General features: G+C 46.5%; 1 protein-coding gene across 8 annotated transcripts in view; it reads right to left on the bottom strand.

Annotated features, from left to right (window-relative positions):
• Fgfr1 (fibroblast growth factor receptor 1) overlaps positions 1 to 25,457 on the bottom strand; it is a 47,928-nt gene that overhangs the window by 5,381 nt on the left and 17,090 nt on the right. For 2 of the 8 annotated variants that reach the window (XM_020167536.2, XM_074054631.1), the window contains exons 3-9: positions 9,720 to 9,986; positions 8,346 to 8,435; positions 7,906 to 8,078; positions 5,481 to 5,604; positions 4,244 to 4,434; positions 2,252 to 2,396; positions 104 to 306 (exon numbers count right to left, since the gene is read on the bottom strand). In XM_020167536.2, the coding sequence (XP_020023125.1) occupies positions 104 to 306; positions 2,252 to 2,396; positions 4,244 to 4,434; positions 5,481 to 5,604; positions 7,906 to 8,078; positions 8,346 to 8,435; positions 9,720 to 9,986 (1,193 nt within the window). The remainder of the gene's footprint in view (positions 1 to 103; positions 307 to 2,251; positions 2,397 to 4,243; positions 4,435 to 5,480; positions 5,605 to 7,905; positions 8,079 to 8,345; positions 8,436 to 9,719; positions 9,987 to 25,457) is intronic. The other 6 variants (XM_074054629.1, XM_020167538.2, XM_074054630.1 and 3 more) reach the window with 6 other exon arrangements.

The following is a 25,457-nucleotide window of genomic DNA, read 5'->3' as shown; positions in this document are numbered from 1 at the left end:
CAGAAAGCAAAACCTGAAGCGATAGATTAGAGACAGTGGAAGGGTCCCTGGTGGCCCAGGGAAAGAAGGTGGCGGAGAGCATGCAAATCCCCCATCTACTTTCTGTTACCTGTCTGCGCAGAGGGATGCTCTTGGCCAGCTTGTGCACGGCCATCTGGCTGTGGAAGTCACTCTTCTTGGTGCCGCTCTTCATCTTGTAGATGACCACAGAGCCCACCATGCAGGAGATGAGGAAGGCCCCCGTGCAGTAGATGATGATCTCCAGGTACAGGGGTGATGTCATCACAGCTGGTCTTTCTTCCAGGGCTGAGTCAGTGTGAAAAGGGAGTTAGCAGGTTCTGGGGGCCCCACCCATGAGGGGCCCTGCTCCATAAGAAACTCACACTGTCTCCCTTCCCCTGGGAACTTTTAGGGAGAGAAAACCCAAGCCAGGTCCTAGCTAGGGCTGGATTCAGGCAGAGAGGACCAGATGACCTATGACCGCTGAGGTTTCCTTTAAACTGTGTTGAAATCCACAGACAGTTGAACTAGACCACTTTGCCATACAAGTCTCATGCTCAGTCCTTCTGGAGCCGCCTGTCCAGCTAGACTGCTGGGCTACATGGGTAATAGGGGGCAGCTGAGAAGCCCCTCTGCATGTCTGTCTCAGTCTCCTTGTGGACACTGTGCCCTTCTCTATACTGTGCTCACATTCTTCACACGTGTTTGAGTCCTTGTTCCCGAGGGGCCAGGAGGACCTCAAGGGCAGGGCTGATACCTTGTTCTGTATGCCACACAGCACCTGGCATATGGTGGCACTCAGAATTAGGACAAATGAAGGAAGGCCAGGAACCAGATTCTGTCCTGACTAAATGTCCTACCCTGTATCTGGGACCAGATTCTGTCCTGACTAAATGTCCTACCTGTATCTGGGTCAGAATAGGCAGGTAAATATTTATACCTGGCCCAAACCTCAGGCAAAACTGATTTAATTCCCAAACTTTTTTTTTTTTTTTTTTTTTGCAATTCTTAAGAATTTTACTCATAGGCCCTCTAGGACTCTTTAGATTTAAGGAAACAAATGCCAGGGGACAATATTTGATGTTCTTCCTCTATCTCCCATTTAGAGTGCATACCCAACTCCCACAGAAGCCAAACCAGTCAGTCCATCTTTCCCTCAACACAAGACACATGGTGTGGGCTTCACAGGACTTCCTTGCCCCAACATGTGGACAGACCTCCTCCTTCAGTCCTCCCCTTTAAAACAAGCCAGCCACGGGGGAGATGGCATCCTGAGAACCCTTCAGGAAGGGCATAAGGCATAGCCTCTAAGTAGCCTTGAGGCCTGACAAGGAGACAGCAGAGCCCATGACAGGGAGAAGTGTTCTGTTTTTTCCTTTCCCTGATGTTGAGAAACAAAGACAACTCATTGGGAATACAGACAGGACAGAGACTGGGACAATAATAAAAACAGAACTCTTCTCTGCCACAAGCAGGCATGAGACCCTGCCGGGCAAGCAAGGCAGAAAGGAGCAAGAAAGAACAGAAAGGAGGGCAGGGTCAGCAGCCACAGAACAGAGCAATGCACAGGCCATATGCAGGACCTCAGAGACACAGACACAACCACATGGCTACAGTCACCAACCACCACCCAGTGCAGGCCTTGGACTCCTTCCTTCCTGGCTCAACACAGACCTTCCTTCTTGAGACAGGAGAGATAGCAATAAACCAAGAGGACAAATGGGACAACCAGGCCTCCTGTGGCTGCCTAAGACAGGCCTTACTACAGACAACTGTCCTGGCAGCTGGAAGGGCAGGTCAGCTTGGGTCCGTGCAAGCAGTAAGCCCTCTTGGCCAAGTGCCTCTGGTTAGAGAAAGGAGGAGCTGAGCCCTTTCTAAGACTCTTGGCCAAAGAGGATGAGATAATTCAGACACTTGGTACCAAGTGGATGAGCTGCTGGGCCCAAGAATGGAAGGAGCCTGCTCTGAAAGAGCCCAGCTGTGAGGCAAACCCAGCTCCTGTGCATGCATTGCACTGGCCAAGGGGAGAGCCAGATGCAGGTGTACAGGGGGAGGCTTCTGAGTTTCTGCAAAACCATGAAGCCCCTGAGTGATCTGAGAGGCTTCAGTCATCAAAGCTGGAGCAAAAAAGGACAGGCAGGCAGGAGCCAGCCCTCTATCTTCCTCTCTCAGCTGTATCCCCCCAGCCCTGCAATGCATGCATGCCCCAGTGCTGTGGCAAGGGCAGGACATGGAGAAGTGCAGTGTATACCTTCCAAAACGGTCAACCATGCAGAGTGATGGGAGAGTCCGATAGAGTTACCCGCCAAGCACGTATACTCCCCTGCGTCCTCAAAGGAGACATTTCGCAAGTGAAGCACCTCCATCTCTTTGTCGGTGGTGTTAACTCCGGCAGTCTAGAAGAGACAACGGAAGCAATATGGACAAGCACAGGACATGAGACCCTGGAGAGACACAGAGAAATGGAGGGAGAGAGGAAGGGACACAAAACCAGAGGCAGAAATGCTCCCCAGCATCTCCTTTGCGACAAGGAAAAAACAAAAACCACCAGGCAGCGAGACCTGTTAGAGGAAAAGCGTGAGACCCTAAGGGAGGAGCTCTGGCAGACCTGAGATGATGATGGCTGGTTACGACCCTTCACCAGACGCTGGCAGCCACTGGCCCAGCCAAGCATGCGGCTGGCGGTGGGCAGCATGGAGAAATGCAGCCTGGCAGGTGGGGGCTGTTTGGTTTTGGGTAAAGAGAGTCAGAGGGTACACACGGTAGGGAAGAAGGGCGGTCTCTCTCTCTCACTCACTGGTGCTGGTCTGCAAGGGAATGTCTGATTCCTTCTCTTACCCACCATGCAAATCTTCAGTCTAAAGTACTATTCTGAACACAGAAACCTGTTCTCCACGAGCCCACACAACATGTGCATCCACACACATACACACATACAATCAAGGAACACACATAAGGCACAGAGGGAGCCAGCAGACACCAACACAGTACCAAACCAAACCAGCCTCCCAAGCCGGGTATTTTTCCATGGCTCTGGGCACTAGGAACATAGGAGGATGACAGGAGAGTCGGTGCTGGCTTCCCCACCTGCCCCAGCAGCGTGGGGCCTAAGTCAAGTTCCCAGCACAGGGTCCCATCCATCTCCCCATTACCTTTTGCCACAGGTCTGGTGACAGTGAGCCACGCAGACTGGTTAGCTTCACCAATATAATTGGAAACCTTACACACATACTCCCCGCTCTGGGCCTCTGTCACATTGAACAGGGTCAGCACCTCCGCATCTGAGCTATTAATCCCCGAATGCTGGAACAAACCAACGACACACAGTCAGTTGGGCAAACACTGAGATGCGGCCATACTTGCTCCTGGGAACTTTCAGGAAGCCAAGTCAAGGGAGACACTGAGACTTATAATCTTTCCTTCTGAGTAGGACAAAACAAGTTGGCTTCAAAACATTTGACTGAATTTAAAAAAAAAAAAAAAAGAATGAGAAAGAAGAATAAAAATAAAGAAGTCACTGTCCAAAAGCAAATGCTCTGCTTGTGTTGAACCCACCCCTCCAGGACTGGGCAGGGATTGTGAATGAACACAAGGACCACAGCCCTTTTTATCCTCCAGAAAAGCTTCAGCACCAGTGGTGAAGAGAAGGAACAACCAGTAAATCTTTGGGACAGGGGAAGAGAGGTCTAATTCTGGGACAAGGAGGTCAACCATTTTCCCAGGTTCTGATTACTTCCTGTTGCAAGATCCATGGAGATTTAGCCAATTACCTTCCCTGGATTAATGGAGCATTCAGGGACAATGACAGTCTGGGAGTGAGAGGAAAAAGGAAGAAAATGCTATTACTCCTTGTACTGCTTAGAATTTATATGTGGCATTTGCTTTTCCAACTACTTAAGCAGTGCCCTTATCATTCATTCTCTTTGCCAGAGAGGTCATAATGGGAAGCAAGCAGGGCTGAGACTGGGAAAACACTCACTAGAAGTCCTAGTAGATTTCCTCTTAATGATCTTTAGAAACTGGCTTCAGCATTGCCCTCTGCCAAGCCCTGTTCCCACCTCCCCTCCACTTTGTGATCTGTCACTAGTCTGTGACTAGATCCCTACTAAGATGGAATGTGTGCCTGAAGGTTAAGATGGAGCCCTAATCCTGGCACTGAACCTGACCGCAGGCTCTTGATCCCCTAGGGGGCATTGGTCACCTTCCCAGCAAATTGGCCCACAAAGACTAGGGCCAAGATTACCTTCAAGATCTGAACATAAGGCAGGTTGTCCGGACCAATCTTACTCCCATTCACCTCGATGTGCTTTAGCCACTGGATGTGGGGCTGTGGGTCACTGTACACCTTACACATGAACTCCACATTGCTGCCCAGGGCCACTGTCTTGTTGGCAGGCAACCCTGCCTGCAGGATGGGCCGGTGAGGGGACCGCTCTGTGGAAGAAAGGAGAAGACAGGCTCATCACACCCTGCTGTGTCCTGGTCTGGCTGGGATGCTGACAAATGGCTTCATCCTAAAGAGAGTTACACTCACATCAGTGTCCTCTTGGCTTTGCTAGTGCTTTTGCAGATCCCCAGCCCCTTGACCCTGAGCTGTGGAGAAGGGATACCATCTCTTCCAGTCCCCAGCCATCAGGAACCTCTTCTCCAAGGCAACACATTCATATTGACAGGCATAGTAAATCTCTCTTATCTAAACGGAGAACTCCATAACTTTAGTCATGTCCCCAGACTCCAGCACAGTCCAATTCTCAAATTAAATCGGAGTCCCTTAGACTCCTGCTGTTCCTAGTGAAGCCCAGGAAAGCAAGAACTCCAGCATTACCAGGCAGCTTATTGGAAATACAAGAATGTCAGACCCCACACCACACTTTCAGGACACAATCTCTTTCTTAGACTACAGCATCAAAGCTGAGGGAAGAGGCTGGCCATGAGATTCTGTAGCTTGCGATGTCTGCATGTGATCCGAAACCTCTAGAAGGATCAGGCTATAGTAACAGCCCTAAGAGAGCTGCTCCTCCTGGCGTCTCTTGTGATCCTCAACATCCCTGGTGGGGAGGGGTCCAAGCATGGATTGGGTATTCACAGGGCATCTGGCCTCCCTGAGCCTCAAGAGCGTGTGTGCGTGCATGCATGAGCTCATGTCTATGGCTACTCTGATTTCTGCCCTGCAGGGATGCCATAAAGATGTGCAGGGAGTGGGTTGAAAGAGACGGACATATTGGTGGCATTCATTTAAGCAGTAGCTGTTATTATGCTACATTTAACATCGCTGCACCAAGTGCATCATTCAGGATAGACTAGCAACAACAGCACCTTCTGCTTTACAGTGAGATGTAGCTTTGGACATATTCCTGTCTGGCCCTCTTCACTCTGTATTACAGATAAGGAAAGTAAAGCCAGGAATCTGGGACTCCATGGCTGTTTTCGTCTTCCCTGCCCTTTCCTCCATGCTCCTCCTGCCACCCTGGCCTTCTTACCCACAACATCGAGCTGGTAGGTGTGGTTAATGCTGCCATACTCGTTCTCCACGATGCAGGTGTAGTTGCCCTTATCAGAGGGCACTACGGAATCCATTATGATGCTCCAGGTGGCATAACGGACCTGTGAAAATACATGCCAATACACTCCACTGAGAGTCTGGGGAGAACACAGGCAAAGGCACAGGGCAGCACAGGCACCTGTGGCACAGCCCCTCCAAGCCAGAGCCAGCAACACATGGCCCCATGCTGGAGGCTAACCAGAATAAGGCATGAAGGGCCCCACTCTCAGCCCATTTATACTTGGAAGGAAAACACCAAGAGCTCTGAACGCCTGATATATGCAAGATCAGCATGACCTGGACAAATGTCCCTTCTGCAAATTCTCCCAAACTCACAACGAACCTTCTATCTCTGAGTCTATACCTAAAATAACTCTCTTGCTAAACCTGTCCCTGGCCGCCCTGGACACCTCCTTCTGCTGAATCTCTGGCTAGATATGTTCTCGTCCTATCCTGTGTAACTCCTCCAAAGCACTGATCATGGTCTGCTGTTTACCACTGCTGCTCCTAGACACCTGTCCTCTTATGAGTCTAGAAAACCTAGTAACTTGCAGATGGTAAGTTCTTGCACATTAACTAAAAGCTTTTCCCTATTCTTTCTGATTCTCTTTGCTTTTCTCATACAAGAGAAGCAAGGGGAGGCCAGAGATAGACTATGAGAATGCTCAAAAACTCTAGAGAAGGGATTATGATCAAGATGTTCTTCCTACAAGTAAATGGGCCAAGGACATAACAGACAATTTACAAGAGAGGAAAGGAAAAGCCAGGTACTGGTGGCTCATGTCTGTATTCCTAGCTATTTGGGAGGCTAAGATCGAGAGGACTGCAGTTTGAGGTCAGCCTGAGGGAAATAGTTCTTGAGAGCCCCATCTGCATAAATAACCAGAGCAAAATGAACTGGAAGCTTGGCTCAAGCAGTACAGTGCCAGCTTTGCAAGTGTGAATGAAGCCTTGTGTTTAAACCCCAGTCCCATCAAAAAAAAAAAAAAAAAAAAAAAAAGGCTTATTAACAAAACTTATAACATTAATTAAAAGAAACAACAAAACAAGAAAATAATGAAGTGCTTTGGGTATGCTGAATTTGTTGGCAAATGTCTACTGAACTTGTCATTCTCATACTCTGAGAAAGTGATTCATTTTTTCCCTTTTGTGGGGAAGGAGTGCAGTACTGGGGTTTGAACTCAGGGCCTTGAGCTTGCTAGGTAGGCGCTCTACCACTTGAGCCACTCTCCTTTTTCCTTTTAAAGTGGTTAATAGGGGGCTGAGGACGTAGTTCAGTGATAGTGTGTGCTTAGCGCGAAGGGGAGAGGTAAGCAGGAGAAGGAAGGGGAGAGGAGAAGGAAAAAAGGAAAGAAAGGAATGAAAAAGAAAAAGGAAGGAGAGAAAGGGAGAGAGGGAGCAAGGAAAAGAGCGAGTGTGTGCTGCATGCAAAGAATTGGGTAATGTGCACCACAGCTTAAAACATTCTTATACTCTTTGACCTGGTAATGTCATTTCTAGCAGTCTATCTTAAGAAAGCACATTTTAAAATGCTGATGAAGCCATCTGCTACAACATTACTTACAGTGAAAAACCAGGAAATACCTAATATCATTAAATAGTTCGTTAAATTATGGGATACTTTTATAATGGAATCTTAGGCAGCCATGAAAAACTATATTTCAGTTACGCTTGAGTAACGCAAAGCCAGGAGCTGGTGGCTCATGCCTGTAATCCTGTCTACTTGGAAAGCTGGCATCAGGACTGAGGTTAGAGGCCAGCCCAGACAAATAGTTCTTGAGACCCCCATCTCCAAAAGAACCAGAATGGACTGGAAGTGTGGCTCAAGCAGCAGAGCATGTGCTTTGTAAGCATGAAGCCCTGAGTTTGAACCCCAATACCACCAACCCCCCAAAAAAACCTCATACACACAAAGACTCATGACATTATGTTAACAAATGATAAGAAATCATATATACAATATGATCGATCATGTAAAAACCATACACAGAAAAAGACTAAAAAGATCTTTCAATTTTACTTACTTTGTGTGAAAAATTTAAGAACACATTATCATTATAGGTAAAAAGTATTATTTAAGGGCTAATGGAGTAGCTTCAAGAGGTAGAGCATCTGTCTAGCAAGTGAGAAGTTCAAACCCCAGTCCCACCAAAACCAAACAACCTCCCAAAAAAAAATCCTAAAAATGTTACTTAAAACAATTAAAGTGAGTGGTACAGCATGTGTTTAGCATGCTCCAGGTTCAGTTCCCAGCACCATCATCCTCAGAAACAGTATCAACAAAAGGTATATAATAAGGACTGTCTATCTCAGCATCTTCCATTCCTCTTACTCTAACTTTTCTAATGTTCATACACACATACCTTGTAGCCCCCAATCCTGTGGTCAGGTTTGAACTCTTTGCCATTTTTCAGCCAGCGCAGTGTGGGGTTGGGCGTCCCACTGGAAGGGCATTTGAACTTCACTGTCTTGGCAGCTGGCACTGCATGCAATTTCTTTTCCATTTTTTCTGGGGATGTCCAATATGGAGCTACGGCTGCCAGTGAAAACCAAGAGAGACAAGAAGGGGTTTGGGTAATGGACAGGCTCTGGAGCAAGGGCCTAGACAGAACCAGCTGGCACCTTGCCCATCTGCCCCGCACCTGTGAGCAATGACCGGCACTCATCAGGACATTTAGAGGGATAGCAGCCAGACACCATGACCCCATATGCCCTCTGCTTCCCTCCTGCTTCTGCCAGGCCCCCTCTCTCTTAGACCCAACTCCAGGCCCCAAAGGCAGCAAGGTAGGAAACAGTGTCTCACGCATACGGTTTGGTTTGGTGTTATCTGTCTCTTTCTCCTCTGAGGAGGAGTCGTCATCATCGTCATCATCCTCTGAAGAGGGGAGAGCATCTGTGGGAAGAAGGGGGACATGAAGTCCCTCCAAGCACTTCTGGATTTCCACCCACAATATCACTCACACACCCCCTCTCCCGCCAAGGCCAATATAGTTAGAGATGTACACATTCGCCTCTCCTCATAGACAGAAACTTAAGTATTGTGTGCTCCAGTGCTCTTCTCCTTCCTTCCCCAACCTAACGCACTGCCCCTCTGCCCTTTATACTGGATGGCTCCAGCAGGGTCCACTGTTCATTTTAAGTTTAATTTTAGCCTGTACCCTGAGACTGTCTCTCTTAGCTTATGATACCCCCTGACTGCCCAAGGTCTCAGAATAGCAGCCACGAACCTGCATCCTTTATGGACACCGACCACTGGAAAACCTAGGATGGTCTAAGGACTCTGGCTAGAAGGTACTCCCAAAGCCATGGGCCAAACACCCTGCAGTCAGAATCTTCTATGCGTGGATCTGCTGAGGCCTAGGAGCTGATCTTTTTAACCAGGCCACATTCCCCTAGTATGCACCCCAGGTGAGAATGGGCTCCACTCATGTGGTCAGCAACAAGGTGCACACCAGAGCTTTTCCCCATCCTTCCTGGCATTCCTGAGGATCTGGGGGGCAATGAAGAAAGCAGTCCTTCGATCAGGGGTAGGTTCTTAATGATGCTTGGGAGGAGGTGCCAAGCCCACATCCTCAGGTGCACAAATAGCCTGAAGATTTCAGCTCTACTTCCTTGAATCCTAGTTTTATTAGAGTCATATTTGGAAAGAGGCAGATTCCCAAAGTCACAGAGCTCTAGGGCTCTTTGGCTGCCCTTGAACAGTTCCAGGAGCCAGTGAACAGGTGTTTCTACCCAGCCTGTGGGCAAGGCATTGCACCTGAGTCCTCACCACAGTGGGGACCTCACCACATGCTCTGGTGTTCTAACCACTAAGCTTAGCACCAAGTCCAATGGCAAGGCTGTAACAGGATGGAAGCTGACTGAGCCCCACTACATATCCAGAGACCTGGGAAAGTTGTGGAAAAATTGTAGGGTCTTAACACGCCAAGAGCATCCACAAACACCCAAGGTAGGTCCTGAAAGCCCCAGATCTCTGGCCTGGAGCCCACCCTGCCTAATCATCCCTTTGAGAGCTAAGCCACGCAGCGGGCAGGGAGCAGTGTTAGTGGGCAGCAGTGTCTGAAGCAGAATGGGGAAGATCATGGAAGGGAAGGAGTTTCACCTCCCCCTGAGACTAGCAGAGAGAGGCAAAGGGTTGGATCCAGGGGGAGGAGGAGGGGAAGACATTGCTACCAACCTGAGACATTGACGGAGAAGTAGGTGGTGTCACTGCCAGAGGGGCTGCTGGTCACGCAAGTGTAGAGGCCGGAGTCGGCCGGCACAGAGTCCCGCACCTCCACCTCCTCCCCTGTGATGCGGGTACGGTTGCTCTCCACCAGCTGCACCCCGTCTCGCAGCCAGTTGATACTCTGCACATCATCCCGCAGCCGACAGCGAAGCTGCAGCAGGTCACCAGGGTGGACCAGGAGGGACTCCACTTCCACGGGGGCTCCCCAGGGCTGAGCTGCAGCCACCCACGGGGGCCAGGAAGAGGAGCCAAGGAAGGAAAGGAGGAGGGGAGAGAAAAGGGAGTTACGCCAGCCATGGCAAGCTGCATGTACCACGCCTCACTTACTCAAGGCCACAGAGCTAGGGAGGTAGGAGTGGAACACAAGTCAGTCAGAAATAGCTGGCTACCTGGAACTCCCATCTCTTCTCCCCACTCTCTCCTCCAGAAGTCAAAGGAAGAAAGAAGCAAAGTTAGGAAGCAGCTGCGGCAGCATTAAGCAGATCACATATCGTTTCCCTTCATCCTAGGGGGAGAGATCAGCCCTCCCTAGGATTTCCTTGTGTCCGGACTGCCTCCTCTCCACACACTGCTCAATTCTTTGCCAAGAATGGCCACTTCCCAGAAGAACACCCCATTCCTTTTGGCTGGTTCAGTTTCAGTCCTTTCCCTAATGAACAAACCTCGCCTCTCACAAACTGAGCAGTCTCCACCCAAGTTGAGAGCAGGCACTTTTCGTCAACTGGGGGCTCTGGGTTCGCATGACTCAGACAAGGTGGGGCCAGGCCCCCAATAAGCCAGATGCATATGTGAGAGGGCCAGTCCAAGGAGAGGTCAACTTAGGGGAGCCTCCAAGTGAACAGGTGCCAGGCCTGAGGATTTGGAGCCTTTGCCTGTATTAGGAATGGAGGCCTGCAGCTGCCACAACACCACACTTGCCCTGGCAGCAGAAGCTGCTGCACACAAAGCCCCTTTCTGCTCACCCTCTCTTGCACCCCGCTGTCATCTACACAATATCTTCCCTACACACACATGCTTCTCCAGCAGAAGTGCTGGAATTGCCAGGGTGTACAGAGCTCCCAAGATAAATGCTACCAGGAGCTCTCACCCCTCTTCTGGGTGAACTGCTACCAAGAAGGCCGGTAAATCACAATGCACCGAGGCTTCAACCATCACAACTAAGTATCCCCATCTTTGCTAGCAAAGGGAGAAATGAAGTTTCTCTTTTTCTTTTTGGGATGCTCAAACATAACTCTTCTTTCACCAAAAGAATGCACTGAGTGCCTCTCACACCTGCTGCCTGACTTTGGTCTCCACTGCCTTAGAGATACCCACCTGTTCACTGTTAAGAGGCAACTCGTCACAGGTCCTTGAGGCTGTGAAACACAGCATACTCTTCCTTTTTCCCTACTCTGACTCATAGTTGTTCATGGTCCACAGGGCCCTCATCCTTTGCCTGGCTCCCTCCAGTGCTCAGCCTGCAGGTCCTCCAACTGGAAATTGCTCTCACTCCCAGTCTGGTAAGAAGGTGGGCTGTGTCATATTAACCTTCAAATCTCTGACAGCCAGAGAGCTGCTTTCAATAAATACTCGCTGAATAAATGACACAGGTATAGTCTGCTCACTGTCTTCCTTTCTGAATTCCCTCACCTGAATTCTCATTTTTATGAACCTCTTTCTGAAATGCTCTGAAGTCAGGCCCAGTTTCTCTGAAATCACTTGGGCCTTAAAGTTCAAAGTCAGCAGAAGCAACACAGTGAGACCTTGTCTTATTTAAAAAAGAAGAAAAAGAGAAGAAAAAACGTAGCTGAGCATGGTGGCACGTGCCCCGGGGGGAGGGCGGAGCATGTGTAGGAGCTGGCCCCAGACCCAAAAAAAAAAAAAAAACCAAGACCAGATTTGAAAAATAACTAAAGCAAAAAGGGCTCAAGTGATAGAGCACCTGGCTAGCAAGTACTAGGCCCTGAGTTCAAATCCCAAGACCTTCAACAAAACAAGAAAGAAAATGGATGTTCACATTGGAAGGCACCAGGGACTGGCAGCAGCTTTCCTCCGAGGGGCCTTGCACCCTGGCCTACATCAACCAAGGGTTCCATATTGGGTCATCAGAAATGGGTGCTGCTCTAAAAGGGTTCAGAAACTACTAGGCCAGCACACACTGATCTTTGAGAATCCAGTCAAGTGGAATACCACAAAGGTGAGCAAAACACATGGGTGACTATCAAACTTTTGTGGGTCTTAGAAGAAGTTATTCTTTCCATTTTCAATTGTTTGTGGTTTTGCAAAATGACTTGACCCTTAAGGAAAAGAGCAGACACTCCTATTGATCAAATCTGATTTTCCTCAAGTGATTTTACTGATTAAATATTTTGCAGTGTGTGATCTGCACCAGCCGGTGGTCAATAATGAACTGTAATTCTTAGACTGGCACCACATGGCCTATTTTCACAGGTCCCAGAAATGAAAAGCAGTTCTGGGACCACAAAAAGCACAGCAAGAACACATGAACACTTGCTACAAAGAGAAAGAAGCCCAAGAACCTGGGCCTGCTGAGACCTGCTCTGGGGGAGTCTCACTTTGGATCTATAACTTCCAACCAGCCCCAACCTGAATGTACAAACAAAACTCTCCTACAGCTGGGCACTGGTGGACACGCCTATAATCCTAGGTACTTGGGAGGCTGAGATTAGGAGGATTGCAGTTCAAGGCCAGTCCGAGCAAATAGTTTGTGAGACCCTCCCCCATTCCAAAATAACTAGAGCAAACTGGATTCGAGGTGTGGCTCAGCAGTAAAGAACCTGCTTTGTAAGGGTGAAGCCCTTGCAAAAAATAAATAAATAAAAATAATAATAATTAAAAACCCTCTTCTACATGATCTATAAAAAGCCTCTAGAATCAGCTTTCTTTTCTCCTAATGCAATTGCTTTGATCTGGTTCTCTTCCAGATGTGACTCTGGCTTGCCTCATTCTCTCCCATTCTGGTGCCATTTTGGGATAACCTTGTACATGTCTTTCTTATGGTAAGAGTTCAGACTCACCCCGATTTCCCATGTTGTTCTCCTGATCAAGATCCTATACCACATACAAGGTAGTACCTGCTTGGCCTATATCCTGGCAATCTGTTCCTACCCACCATCCAACCAAGAACCCTCCATTCCAAGTTGGGCTGTTCTCTGCCCCAGCTGCATCCTTCCCTTCTGACTACCTTACTTCTGTTGACAATTGTCAGCATCTCTCCTGCCACAGATTATTCAAAGTCCACCATAAAAAACATCCAGGTGGGCAGCTGGAGTGGCTCAAGTGGTCCAGTACCTGCCTACCAAGTGTGAGGCTGAGTTCAAACTTCAATACCACCAATATAAATAAATAAATAAATAAAACAAAAAGTCCAGACAGCCGTTAGTTTTCATTTTGAACCAGAGAGAGAATTCACAGAGTATAAAATCCACCCATTTAAAACATACAATTAAATGTTTTTTAAGTACAGTTGTCCTTTGGTATCTGTGGGGGATTGGTTCCAGGTCATGCTGAGGTTACAAAGTCCACAAATGCTCAAATCCTCCTCATACTTTATACCATTTCTACACTGCTCGTAACACTTAATACCATGTAAATAGTTGTTACATTGTATTTCAAGAAAAAAATCTGTACAATTTTTCTCCAAATATTTTCCATCCATGGTTGATTGAACCCACAAATGCAGAACAAAGAGGACTGACTGTATAGTCACAAATGTAAAATCACCACAGCTTAACTTTAAAATATTTTTACCACCTTCAAAAGAAACTCTGTACCCAGAAGTCACTTCTTGGCAACCACTGATTTGTTTCCTCTCTTTATAGATTTGCCCATTCTGTGTATTGCCTATGAATGGAATAGAATCATACAATATACTGTCTTTTGTGCCTGGCTTCTTTCTTTCACTTTGTGTTGTGTGGTTGAGGTTTGTACATGGTGTAGCATATCTCAGTACTCTATTTCTTTTAATGGCTTAATAATGTTCCACTGTGTGGATATACCACATTCCGTTTGCAGTTGATGGTCATGAGAGTATTAATTAATAAATGCCTATTATAATTTTCTCATAGCACCTAACAATGTCAGAAACATAGAAACTATTCAATAGTTTCTGAATTTAACATCTGACAAAAGCTAATTTTCAGAGGAACCAAAAATCGGCCAAGGGCTCTGAGAGTATTTAGTGGCTGTTGTCATTGCTAGTCGTATCCTTGGATATGTATCAGGCGCTCCACTTACAAAGCAGGGATTATGCCATGTTTTTCTGGAAGGGATAGAAAGGTAATCAACAACTTGTTTGCTTACTAGACTCTGCCATCTTAAGTCACCACCCTGTGGAGTAGCTCTGACCTTGACCCTGTCCTATGGGGTCAAGCTAGCTAATTTGAGGCATCACTGCTCACTAGCAACCCACACCTAGTAAGTCACTACTGCCCATTCTCTTAGGTCCTTCCAGAGTCCCTCACATATGTCCTCTTTGGAGAAGAGGTGTTTTTCATCCCCACTCCAGCTCCTCTGAGCTGGTCTTTTTCAGTCCCCCAGTGAGCCGTGGCTATGTACATTAAAGGTGCCCGTTAGCAAGATATGAGAGAACTGACACCTTTATACTTAGCTAGTCATGAAAGATGAAGAAAAGAAAGCCATTTTATTGCTCGGCCACTTGAAACCAACATTTCAACACTTGGAGAATCTTGCTCATTAGAATCAGGCATGAAGAGAGAGAGAGAGAGAGAGAGAGAGAGAGAGAGAAACAGGCATGAGCTTGCTTCCTGGGACAATGCAGATGCTAGTTAAACCATGGAAAGTCATGCAGGCCCAGACCAGGGCTCCCAAATGAAAGAAGTCTCATACACTGACCCACTCTGCTTCTCTCTTAGATGGACTCACACTTCTCAATAATTCTCAAGCAGGCAGCTCTAATAGGATATGTGAGCGTGGGCTTGTGCACGTGCGTTTAAAGGGACTTTTTCTTAGTGCTTTTATGTCCCTCTCCCTCCCTACTAACCCTCCAAGTACTGTGACTGTAACTCCCAACAAGGCAATAGGTGTGGCATTTGCTTATGGCAGGACTGGCTAGAAATCTCCCAGTCATTTAGCAAGTGGTTCTGCCCTGGGTACATCAGATCAGATCTAAGCCCTTGATTCTAAGAGTGCCATGTTTTCTCCAGGCACAGGAACTATGCAGGCAGGGGAATAGAGCCTCGAGGAAGCCCAAATCCACACAGCCTTGTTATTCTTATGACACCATGAGATCCCAGATCCTGAAAATTCAAGAGGACAGGGTACTCTCTTCAGAACACCTTGATAGATATGAAGCATTTCATACTGCAGTGTGAGACAACTAGAGAAAGTAAGAACTAGGTGCAGGCAGTCAGGCCCAGGCTCTCAGGTGTAAAACTCAGTGGTCAGAACAGACCAAATTCAGAGCAGAGAAAATACAGGTTTTAAAACAGCAGTAAAAACTGGGTAGTGGGTTCAGGAAAATATGACATGCTTCTGCACAAGGCTGTGTCTCGGATAAGGGGTACCAGGTGAGGCCTAATTATATGGCCTGCTTGGAAGAGAAGATTCATGGTAGAAAACAGATAAAAAAAAAAAAAAAAAAGAAAGAAAAGAATTCAACATATAAGGTGGCAAATAAGAAAGCCACTAAAGAAAACCCAAGTAATATGTCACTGTGTGGAGACTATCAATGCAGCCATTCATGCCACCTGGACAAAAACATGCCTGAAAATGTATTCTGAAATACTACTTCACCAGCCCTAGTCCCGTAGCAGCCAATTTGGCCTGGGGGTTAACCCATGCCCAAATTCTCAACTTAACATGATCCCAGCAAAGAGTAACAACATATTTGCAAAGTGCTTCGCCTTCCAGTGCAAGGGTCTAGGGATCCTTAAACAACTGTGTAAACAGGAACACCAATCCTAGCTGATATTAACAGCCTGCGAGCTACACCCCATACACAGTGTACAGCTTTTCTAGAGACCACGTCACTGCGCCCCATAGTGTTCATTCCATTCTTGTTTCTACTCTATGCAGATGGGAGCTTACTACATGCCCAACACAATTCTCAGCATATACTAACTCCTCAAATCCCCACAACCCTGAGAAGTAGGTACTATGATTATCCTTTGTTCACAGGCACAGCCTACCTACTTAGTAAATGGCAGAGCTGGGATCAGATCTGACCAGGTGGCCTGGTTCTCCAGAATCCACGCACATCCAGGGTCCAGCTCTACCTCTTTGAAAGGTAGCCCATACCTTCCCTGTGTCTTTACAGTCTTTGATCTCCAGAGAGTGAAGAAGAAGCCCTTTTTGTTTAGCCATTGATCCTGTCTAACCATACACCTACCTCCTTGCACACACTTCGCAAACTGGTTGCTTTGGCCTTTCCTACCTTACCCCCTTTTCATTCCCTCCTATAGCTTCTGTCATAATCACTATCTTATAGCTGAGAGCTTTTCACTTGTAAGTGCACTTTTCTGCCTGTGTTCACTAACCCCTCCAAGTTCCTCCAAGTTGAATGGGTATGGCTGTCCACACTGGAAGGTGAGGCACTAGGGAGTGGAGTATACTTTCATTGTGGCATTGCACTTAATACTTTACAAGCCATGTTTATTCGTGATGTTATTCATGTTTGTTCCCATTTAAACATGATACACATGCAGGTTGCAAGGTAACACAGGGATCAGCATTGGTTCTAGACAACAGGTCCGCTGAACCCCTCACTCTGACTTATTGGGCAGTCAGAGGTGACTCACAGGAAGCACATAGCAGCTCTGGCCACAGGTAGACAGCACAGCCCTCCCTCCAGAACTCCAGGGCTGACAGGTGTCACCTGACACCTGTCTTCCCACTCCCCTCACCCTAGACTACAGTTTACAGCTGATGACCTCTGATGACCTCCACTGAGAAGATTAAGAACATTAAGAGCTGGAGGCAGGGCTCAAGTGTTAGAATGCGAAGTCCTAAGTTCAAACCCCAGTACAGCCCACTCCCCTGGGGGAAAGAAAAAAAAAAAAACATATTTGGCAAGGGAGTGATCAACCCTCCCTTGGGCCACCTCTCCAGACTGACCCCTCCAGCTCCACACTCCTCCAGTCCCCTCACACTCCACAAATCCCAGGTCTCTAGGCTACCTCCCCTCCCCTATCCCATCACCCAGTCTTCCAGTTCCTCTTTCCACCTTTTATTTTGCTTTTCTCCACCCAAGAGACCTTGCTTCTAAAATGCCTTTCTGTCCTTTTTCCTCTCTCTCCAGATCCTTAGACCTTCCTTAGACTCACTCTTCTGAGGTCTGTAGCTGAAGAACTACATTCTTTATTCTTAGTATGCATTCCCTTGGACTTGAAAATATTCATGACTTCATCTCGCACTTGGCCATGTTGCCTGGCTGTTGCCTTGGGCGAGCCCATATATGTCTTGTCTTTGCTCTGATGTCAAGAATGGTCTATATTCTATGCACCAAGAGGCTTGAAATCCACCCCCAAAGTAAAATTCAGATAGTAGCAATTTCTGTTACATCTTTTCCTGATAAATATTTTTTGACTCGAGATTTGTGGGTTAAGAAAATTAGGGTAGGAGAAGCTCATCCTCTTCAGTAACATGGGGGAACTGGTGCTCTAGGAATGTTTATGTTCTTGGCACAAGCTCCCCAGAGATAAATGAGGGGGCAATTGTGGGTGGGGAAGGAACTTGGGGTGGCTTTGAAAGCAACTTAAAAGGAACACAGAACAGCACAGCAGGGCTCTGGGGCCTTCTGCAGAGGTTTTTTTATTACGTTATTTTGGCTTTGAAATGGAACTGAAAACTTATTTTAGTCTGGCAAGACCAGGCCAGAGCAGGAAATCTCACCTAAACAACTATCATTCTATAAGAGTTGGGGTATATAAAGGGAGCCCTAAAGATACAACTTCCTAGAGTTCCCAAGATACAGGGAAGCTGTGAAAACAGGCAGCACAGGTGTGTGGCAGGGGGGACAGGAACACCAATCAATTAGCAGGGTCTCCCCAGATCAGCAGCGATCACCAGTGCCTCCACCCAGGGGATTTAGATAGGGCGCTTTTTTTTTTTTTTTTAATAGAAAAAGGGAAAGGAGTAAGAAGGAACATTTTGCATGCAAATGGGCCACTGCCAGAAGAGCCCATTAAAATGTAAAAACTCCACATTCAGCCTGACAAAACGGTGCAAACTGCTGTGTTTGCCAGAGGGGCAGCAATAAAGCTCACAACAAAGGGGCCGGGGAACAATAGTGGGCTGAATGGCCTCTGTCAGCAGGTCCCCTTTCGTGTTGCCATGGGGACCCTACCAGGGCTTACTAAAGGTATTTCCTGAGGAGAAAGGCAGTGCACACATGCCCAGGCAGCCCAGCTAATCCTGACAGGAAGCCATCGCCATTCAGCAGCCCAGGGGCTTGGAGCCGGAGTTTTGTTTTGTTTTTATTAAAAAAAGATTTCAGTCTTTGTGTGTCCCACCTCATCACTGTAATTTAGTGCAGAGCCGCCCGGGCTGGCCAAAGCCACAGCTAGGTCCGTACGCCTGCTTCACAATCCCCCAAAGTCAGTTCCCTAGGAACTGGGCAAGAGGAGAAAGCTTGCAGAACCCCCTCTCAGCCCAGAGCCCCAGAGTTTTGTGTCAATTTTAAAACAGACGGAGCTTGGGCAGAGTAAAGAGTAACAAATGTAGCATCAGAACTGAATTTGGGACTCAAACTTCTGTGCCCAGTTTACCTGACGATCCTTCAGAGCTGCACTTCCCCCCCAAGGATTTGTACCCCTTCCCCCAGAATGCACTAGCATCCCTGACCTCTCACTGCCTCCCAGCAAGGAGAGAGCCCTCTCCATCTGGAAGAAGGGCTGTAATTAAGTGATTAACAAAGGAATGCACCCAAGAGTTGTCTTAAAAGAAATCTCCCTCTTCCGTCCCCAGCAAAAGCTCGGACCCCAATTGTTTACTGATAACACCAGGACCAAGTTGAAAATAAAACTTTTACTCAACCCATTTCCCAAACTGATTCCCAATACAGGTGGCTTCCCTCCCTCCTATCTTAGCAGCCATAAAGAACGCAAGAACGGGGAAGGTAGGTGTTCTGTAGCTATGGGGAAGGGCTGTCTGAGCTCACAGCTCCTACAAGCTGTGTCACCATTTCTCAATTGGCACCAGAAGAATCTGGCCGTGGCAGATTCAGGGAAGAAAGCCAACAACACAGCTGGCGGTGGAGACAGAAACTTCTGTGTGACAACTGCCCCCTAGGATACAGTTTGGGGTAAATTAACATTTCCTGAGCAACTTACAAGTGGAAGAGTGCTACCCATTGGTGACTGAGATTTGAACCCACGTGTGTGCTTGCCAAGCCCTTGTTCTTGCAGCTAGATCCCCCCCCAAAAAAACATGTTGTGAGTCTGGTATTTTGATCGACTCACAGAAAGGACAGTATAGTATTTGGGGGGCATTAAGAAAACGATGTCCAGTAACTCTCCCTGACTTTGGGAAGCTTCTAAGGCCTTACTAGGTGGGTTCAATTTTAAGTAAGGGAGCCAGAGTCTCTGCTCAGTGATGGGGAGCTCCCAAAGGTAGTAAGGTCAATTTGTGTAAGACTGACTATAAGCTGAGGGCCCCAATCAGGTGTGTGTGTGGGGGTCCTCCTTAAAGTCAAGTCTTAAAGCAAAAGTACAACTCAACTGATACAGTGGATAAGTCAGAACATCTTCTACCAAGTTGTTAGCTGAAGGTGTGTGGGGGGGGAGAGTGTTTTTGTATGTGTGTGTGTGTGTCTCAGGGTCCTGCTGCTAGGAGGGGAGCTTGGACCCTCCCACCCCTGGCCCCGGGCCCAGGCCTCCCAGCCATGTGTCTGCAGCTGCGACCTGTCATGCACTTCCTGGTCTGGGTTCTGTAATGGAAAGATCATTAAGTGTGGGGGAGGGAGGAGAAGGATCAACAGAGAAGAGGTAACCCTGCAGCTCCCACTCTCTGTGGTGCTCTGACCTTAAAGTCTGGTCAGGTTCCTTAAAGAAAAGAATGTATTGCCCTGCCCCCACCTCTCCCATCCAGAGCCTCCATGGGCCTCTCGCAAGGCTGCCCCTCCCCCAGGCTTAGCTGCACAGGTTTGGGAACGGAAACGCCAGCAGCTGGGCAGGAAAAAGCTGCAGATCCCTAACTCTAATGATGCATCAAGGGGGGGCCTCAACTGTTTCAAAATATGCCCCCCAAATCACAATGGGTGCTGGAGTGTGCCCTCCCATGTGCTGCCTTCTTCTCCCATCAGTTGTGTGGTCTCATTACTAACATGCAGGGTGCAGGGTGGGGCCTGGGTCACAGAGCCCCTGGGTATGGTCCACTCTAGCCAGGGAAAAGAAATGGCCTCATCATAAAAGTGACATTTTTCTCAATGTAAAGATATGCCCAGGACTGCGCTAGCCTTTGCCTAGCATGACAGGGGCTTTGGATTCCATCCAAAATACTGCAACCACCCCCCCACCCCCACCTTATTACATTATGAGAAAAACATAATAAAATACCCTTTTAAATCAAATGATGTATTACAGTAGCTCAAGGGGCTGAGGGAGTTGGTTAGTAGGTAAAGTGTTAAGGAAAAGTGAAAAAGCTCTAGAGATGGATGGTGGTGATGGCTGAGGGCTTATACAGTGTGAATGAACTTAGTATCACAAAACTATACATTTAAAAGGGTTAAAGTGGTAAACTTTATATTATGCATATTTCAACCTAATAAAAAATTAGATGGGGGACTGGTGGAGTGGCTTAAGTGGTAGAGTGCCTGCATAAGCAAGTGTGGGACCCTGAGTTCAAATCCCAGTACCACCCTCCTGCCCCCAAATTAGATGGTGATGGTAGCAGACAGTGTTAGGTTTATTAAAAATGTGCCTACTTGGCAAAGTAAGCTGATGATCCTATGTAGATTCCAAAAATTTGGGGGGAGAAATTTTACTGGTTCAAGAAATCTAAAAATCTGGACTCACAGGTTGGTTCCATGGGGACCATGAAGACCCAGAAATTACTTCATTTATATCCCACCCACACACCATGAATTCGTTCTTTAGCCTGTCTCTTTCGCACACAGCACGAAAGATGAGCATATGACACTGCTTCCAAAAATTAAAAGAGCATGGTGGATAGATATGCTGAGACGGACAGCTTTCAGGTAAAGCGGGTGGAGCAGAGTTGAAGGGTAGGATCTACATGCCTTTGCTCTCATCTGGGGATCCAGAACCATCAGACTCTTGGGGCAGAGATTCCTACTCTCAGCAATGTCAACCCTTCTTTCCACAAACCATTCAACTGTGGTTGTCACTGGTTGGGTACAGCAGAAACAGCATCCAAGTAGAAATCACTCAGCTGGCTGACCCTACCACGCAAGTCACGCCCCCTCCTACACACACACACACACACACACACACACACACACACACACACACACACAGGCCTCAGTCCCCTGTGAAACTGTTACCAGATGAGGTGTGAAGGGGTTTCCTTCAGCTTCCCAGAGTCCACACAAAATCACAAGTATTTGAGATCTACATGTAAAAAGCCTGTCAAGGTGTCTCACAACAAGGAGTCTCATAAGATGAAGTTTTAGCAAGGATTTATTTTAGTATGACAGGATAAAGTAGGGAGAAGCTTTCCCTAAATGGGAGTAAAGACTAAGAATGGTGATAGTCTGTATTTTCTGAGCTGAGGGAATACATGTGGTTTTGTCATCTTGTCATCTAGCAACCCATCATCATTAGACAATGGTTCTGGGTGGCCAAGATGGGTGCTAAACATAGAGATGGAGTCTGGACCTACCCAAAATGCAGGGGCAATAAGGTAAGTGTAGGACTTCCCTTTGCTAGACATGCCTTTCATTTTGTCTCTCTACCCCTTGAAGGAGTCCTGCAGCTTCTTGATATCTCAAAAGGGAAGGCAAAAGTGCTTTCCCTTCAGGTCTCCCTGTTCTTGTAACTTAAAATCTAAAAGGGGGTGGGAGGGGCACAGGCTGTTCTGATGTTTCAGTTCTTATTTCCTCCATCCAATGTCTGAGTCTGGCCCTTTTAATTTTTATTAAAAATAATGTAATTTCTTTGTCCCCTCATCTGTCTACCCTGGCTCAAAATAAGAAGGCCAGCTGATTCAACAAGTTCTACATCCATTCCAGCTCTAACCAATGTCCAACATTTCAACTTGGTGTCACTCGATCAAAGGGCAATGACATCCTGCCTGCTTTCCTCCTCCCTCAGGAGCACAGAGCTCCTTCTGGTGCGACGGAGGGAGGAAAATCCTGTGTGGTATAACTGTCCTTGGTCACAGAGCTCCAGTCACCTGCACCTTCAATGAAGGCTTCTCATCTTCATCACTTTTTCTGAGTCTACAGTGCTCTCCTGAGAGGCAGAATGGCAGAAGTCCCAGATATTCTTCAAGCATTCCTTTCACTGTTTTTTTTTTTTTATGTTTACGATCCCTTGAGAAGAAGTAGACAAATACATCTTTCAAATGCATTGGGAGTTTGAGAGTAATAATAAAACAAATGCCATTTCCAAAGTACCCTTCAGGCATTAATAACAAGAAGAAAGTTTTGGATGCCAGAGGGGAAACTTCATTCAGTAGCTAGTAAAGAAACCTGACTCTTAAGGTTCAAAAACTAATCCCTAAAATCTAAGGAAAATAAACCTTAATTCCAAAAATAAACCCTACGCTGGGCACGGTTGCTCGAGCCTGTAATCCTAGCTATTCATGAGGCAGAGATAGGGAAGAGTGTGATTCAAAGCCAGTGGGAGCAAAAAAGGTTCTTGAGAGCCCCATCTTAACCATTAGCTGGAGGGTGTGATGGTGTGTATCTCTGTGTTTTGTTTTGTGGGTGGTTTTTTTTTTTTTTTTTTTTTTTTGATGGGATTGAGGTTAGAAGCAGGGTTCACACTTGCAAAGCAGGTACTCTACTGCAGGAGCCATGCCTCCAGCCCACTTTTGTCTGGTTATTTTGGAGATGGAATGAGAACTCACCATTCACTTCAAATCTCCATCCTCCCAATCAGACAGGATAATAGGTGTGAGCCACCAGCGCCTGGCTGTGTGTGTCTTTAAAGGAAAAAGAAGTAAGCCCTGAAGTTTAAAAAACACAGGAGCAGAGACTTCTGAATGCAGAAGGGCTCTTCTAAATAAGTGGAGAGCTCATCAGCATTCTGAAGGCTGCAGTAATGGATGTATTAGAGCAGGAGGGTATTTCAGTGAGAGGAAAGCTTTTAGATCACTTCCCTATTCCTGTCTTCTGGTCTACACACTCCTGGCAAATGGACTCAGTCCTCTCCCACCTTCTCACCTCCCTTCCTGTTTTGTCTTTCTCCTCCTAAGCCCTCCTGGCATAGGGGTTAAAGCTGTAGGCATTACTGTTGGATAGACATGAGTCTGAACAGCTCCACCATTTATTAGCTGTTTAACCTCAGAGGTAAATTTGACCTCTGAGCTAGTTTCCTAAGCAGTTAAATGAAAATAATACTTAGCAGATACACTTTCAGGGATGGGAACTGAGTTTAGAGATTCTGCAAGTATTGTCCCAGGACCACAGCGTGGCATCTCCTGGGAACTTCTTTGAATCACTAGGACTGGGCTGTGCTTCAGACTCAAAGGCTCTGGGAGCCAACGCAGCAATGTTTTTAATACCGCCTTCAGGAGAAATGGAGGACCACTGTGTGAGATGACAAAAGAGCTCAATACATGGTAGCAGGAGCTATTCTCATTTATTTTCCTTTCCAAGCTTCTCTTATTCCTCGCTTTTGCTTTCTTTTTTGAGACAGAATCTTGTTATATAGTCTAAACTGGACCTTAGAACTGGAAACCCTTCTATCTCAACCTCCTTGAGTAATGGGATTATAGGCATGCACCACCAAACCTGGCCAAGTTTTCTTCTTTAATAGTTACCTTTTGTTAAAAATGAAAATGGACTGCTACATACCTATGCATTCATTTCTTCATAAAGTATTATTGTGCACACACTCAGGATGGTTCAACTTAGAAAAATCTTTCAACTTTACTATGGTAGGAAAGTGGTACTCCATAGAAATCATATTTTGAATTTTAATTTTTTTCCAGATTACCAATATCCCATGTTGGGCATCAGCAGCTCCCAGGCAGCCCTGGGGTCACAAAGGTAAACAGTCAATGCTACACGGTGTACTGTGTTGCCAGTGTTGTTTGGATACACATATTAAATAAACCACAGGAGATATTTGACATTTGACACTTTTTCCTAAGATGGGTTTTTTTTTTTTTTTCTTTCCCCTTGGTGGTACTGGGTTGAACCCAGGATCTCATGCATGCTACTAGGCAAGTGTTCTACCACTGAACTACATCTTTGGCCCTTTTAAAAACTTTTATTTATTTTTTTTTTATTTTTTTTATTATTCATATGTGCATACAAGGCTTAGGTCATTTCTCCCCCCTGCCCCCACGCCCTCCCTTACCACCCACTCCACCCCCTTCCTTTCCCCCCTACCTCCTCAATACCCAGCAGAAACTATTTTGCCCTTATCTCTAATTTTGTTGTAGAGAGAGTATAAGCCATAATAGGAAGGAACAAGGGTTTTTGCTGGTTGAGATAAGGATAGCTATACAGGGAGTTGACTCGCATTGATTTCCTGTGCGTGTGTGTTACCTTCTAGGTTAATTCTTCTTGATCTAACCTTTTCTCTAGTTCCTGGTCCCCTTCTCCTATTGGCCTCAGTTGCTTTTAAGGTATCTGCTTTAGTTTCTCTGTGTTGAGGGCAACAAATGCTAACTAGTTTTTTAGGTGTCTTACCTATCTTCACACCTCCCTTGTGTGCTAAAGCTTTTATCATGTGCTCAAAGTCCAATCCCATTGTTGTGTTTACCCTTGATCTAATGTCCACATATGAGGGAGAACATACGATTTTTGCTCTTTTGGGCCAGGCTAACCTCACTCAGAATGACGTTCTCCAATTCTATCCATTTACCAGTGAATGATAACATTTCGTTCTTCTTCATGGCTGCATAAAATTCCATTGTGTATAGATACCACATTTTCTTAATCCATTCGTCAGTGGTGGGGCATCTTGGCTGTTTCCATAACTTGGCTATTGTGAATAGTGCTGCAATAAACATGGGTGTGCAGGTGCCTCTGGAGTAACCTGTGTCACAGTCTTTTGGGTATATCCCCAAGAGTGGTATTGCTGGATCAAATGGTAGATCAATGTCTAGCTTTTTAAGTAGCCTCCAATTTTTTTCCAGAGTGGTTGTACTAGTTTACATTCCCACCAACAGTGTAAGAGGGTTCCTTTTTCCCCGAATCCTCGCCAACACCTGTTGTTCGTAGTGTTGCTGATGATGGCTATTCTAACAGGGGTGAGGTGGAATCTTAGTGTGGTTTTAATTTGCATTTCCTTTATTGCTAGAGATGGTGAGCATTTTTTCATGTGTTTTTTGGCCATCTGAATTTCTTCTTTTGAGGAAGTTCTATTTAGTTCACTTGCCCATTTCTCTACTGGTTCATTAGTTTTGGGAGATTTTAGTTTTTTAAGTTCCCTATATATTCTGGTTATCAGTCCTTTGTCTGATGTATAGCTGGCAAATATTTTCTCCACTCTGTGGGTGTTCTCTTCAGTTTAGAGACCATTTCTTTTGATGAACAGAAGCTTTTTAGCTTTATGAGGTCCCATTTATCTATGCTATCTCTTAGTTGCTGTG

This window comes from Castor canadensis, chromosome 14 (assembly GCF_047511655.1).
Source record: "Castor canadensis chromosome 14, mCasCan1.hap1v2, whole genome shotgun sequence".
NCBI classification, from domain to species: Eukaryota; Metazoa; Chordata; class Mammalia; order Rodentia; family Castoridae; genus Castor; species Castor canadensis.
The sequence above is the reverse complement of the archived record's forward strand: the minus strand, read 5'-3'. Positions and strand labels throughout refer to the sequence as shown.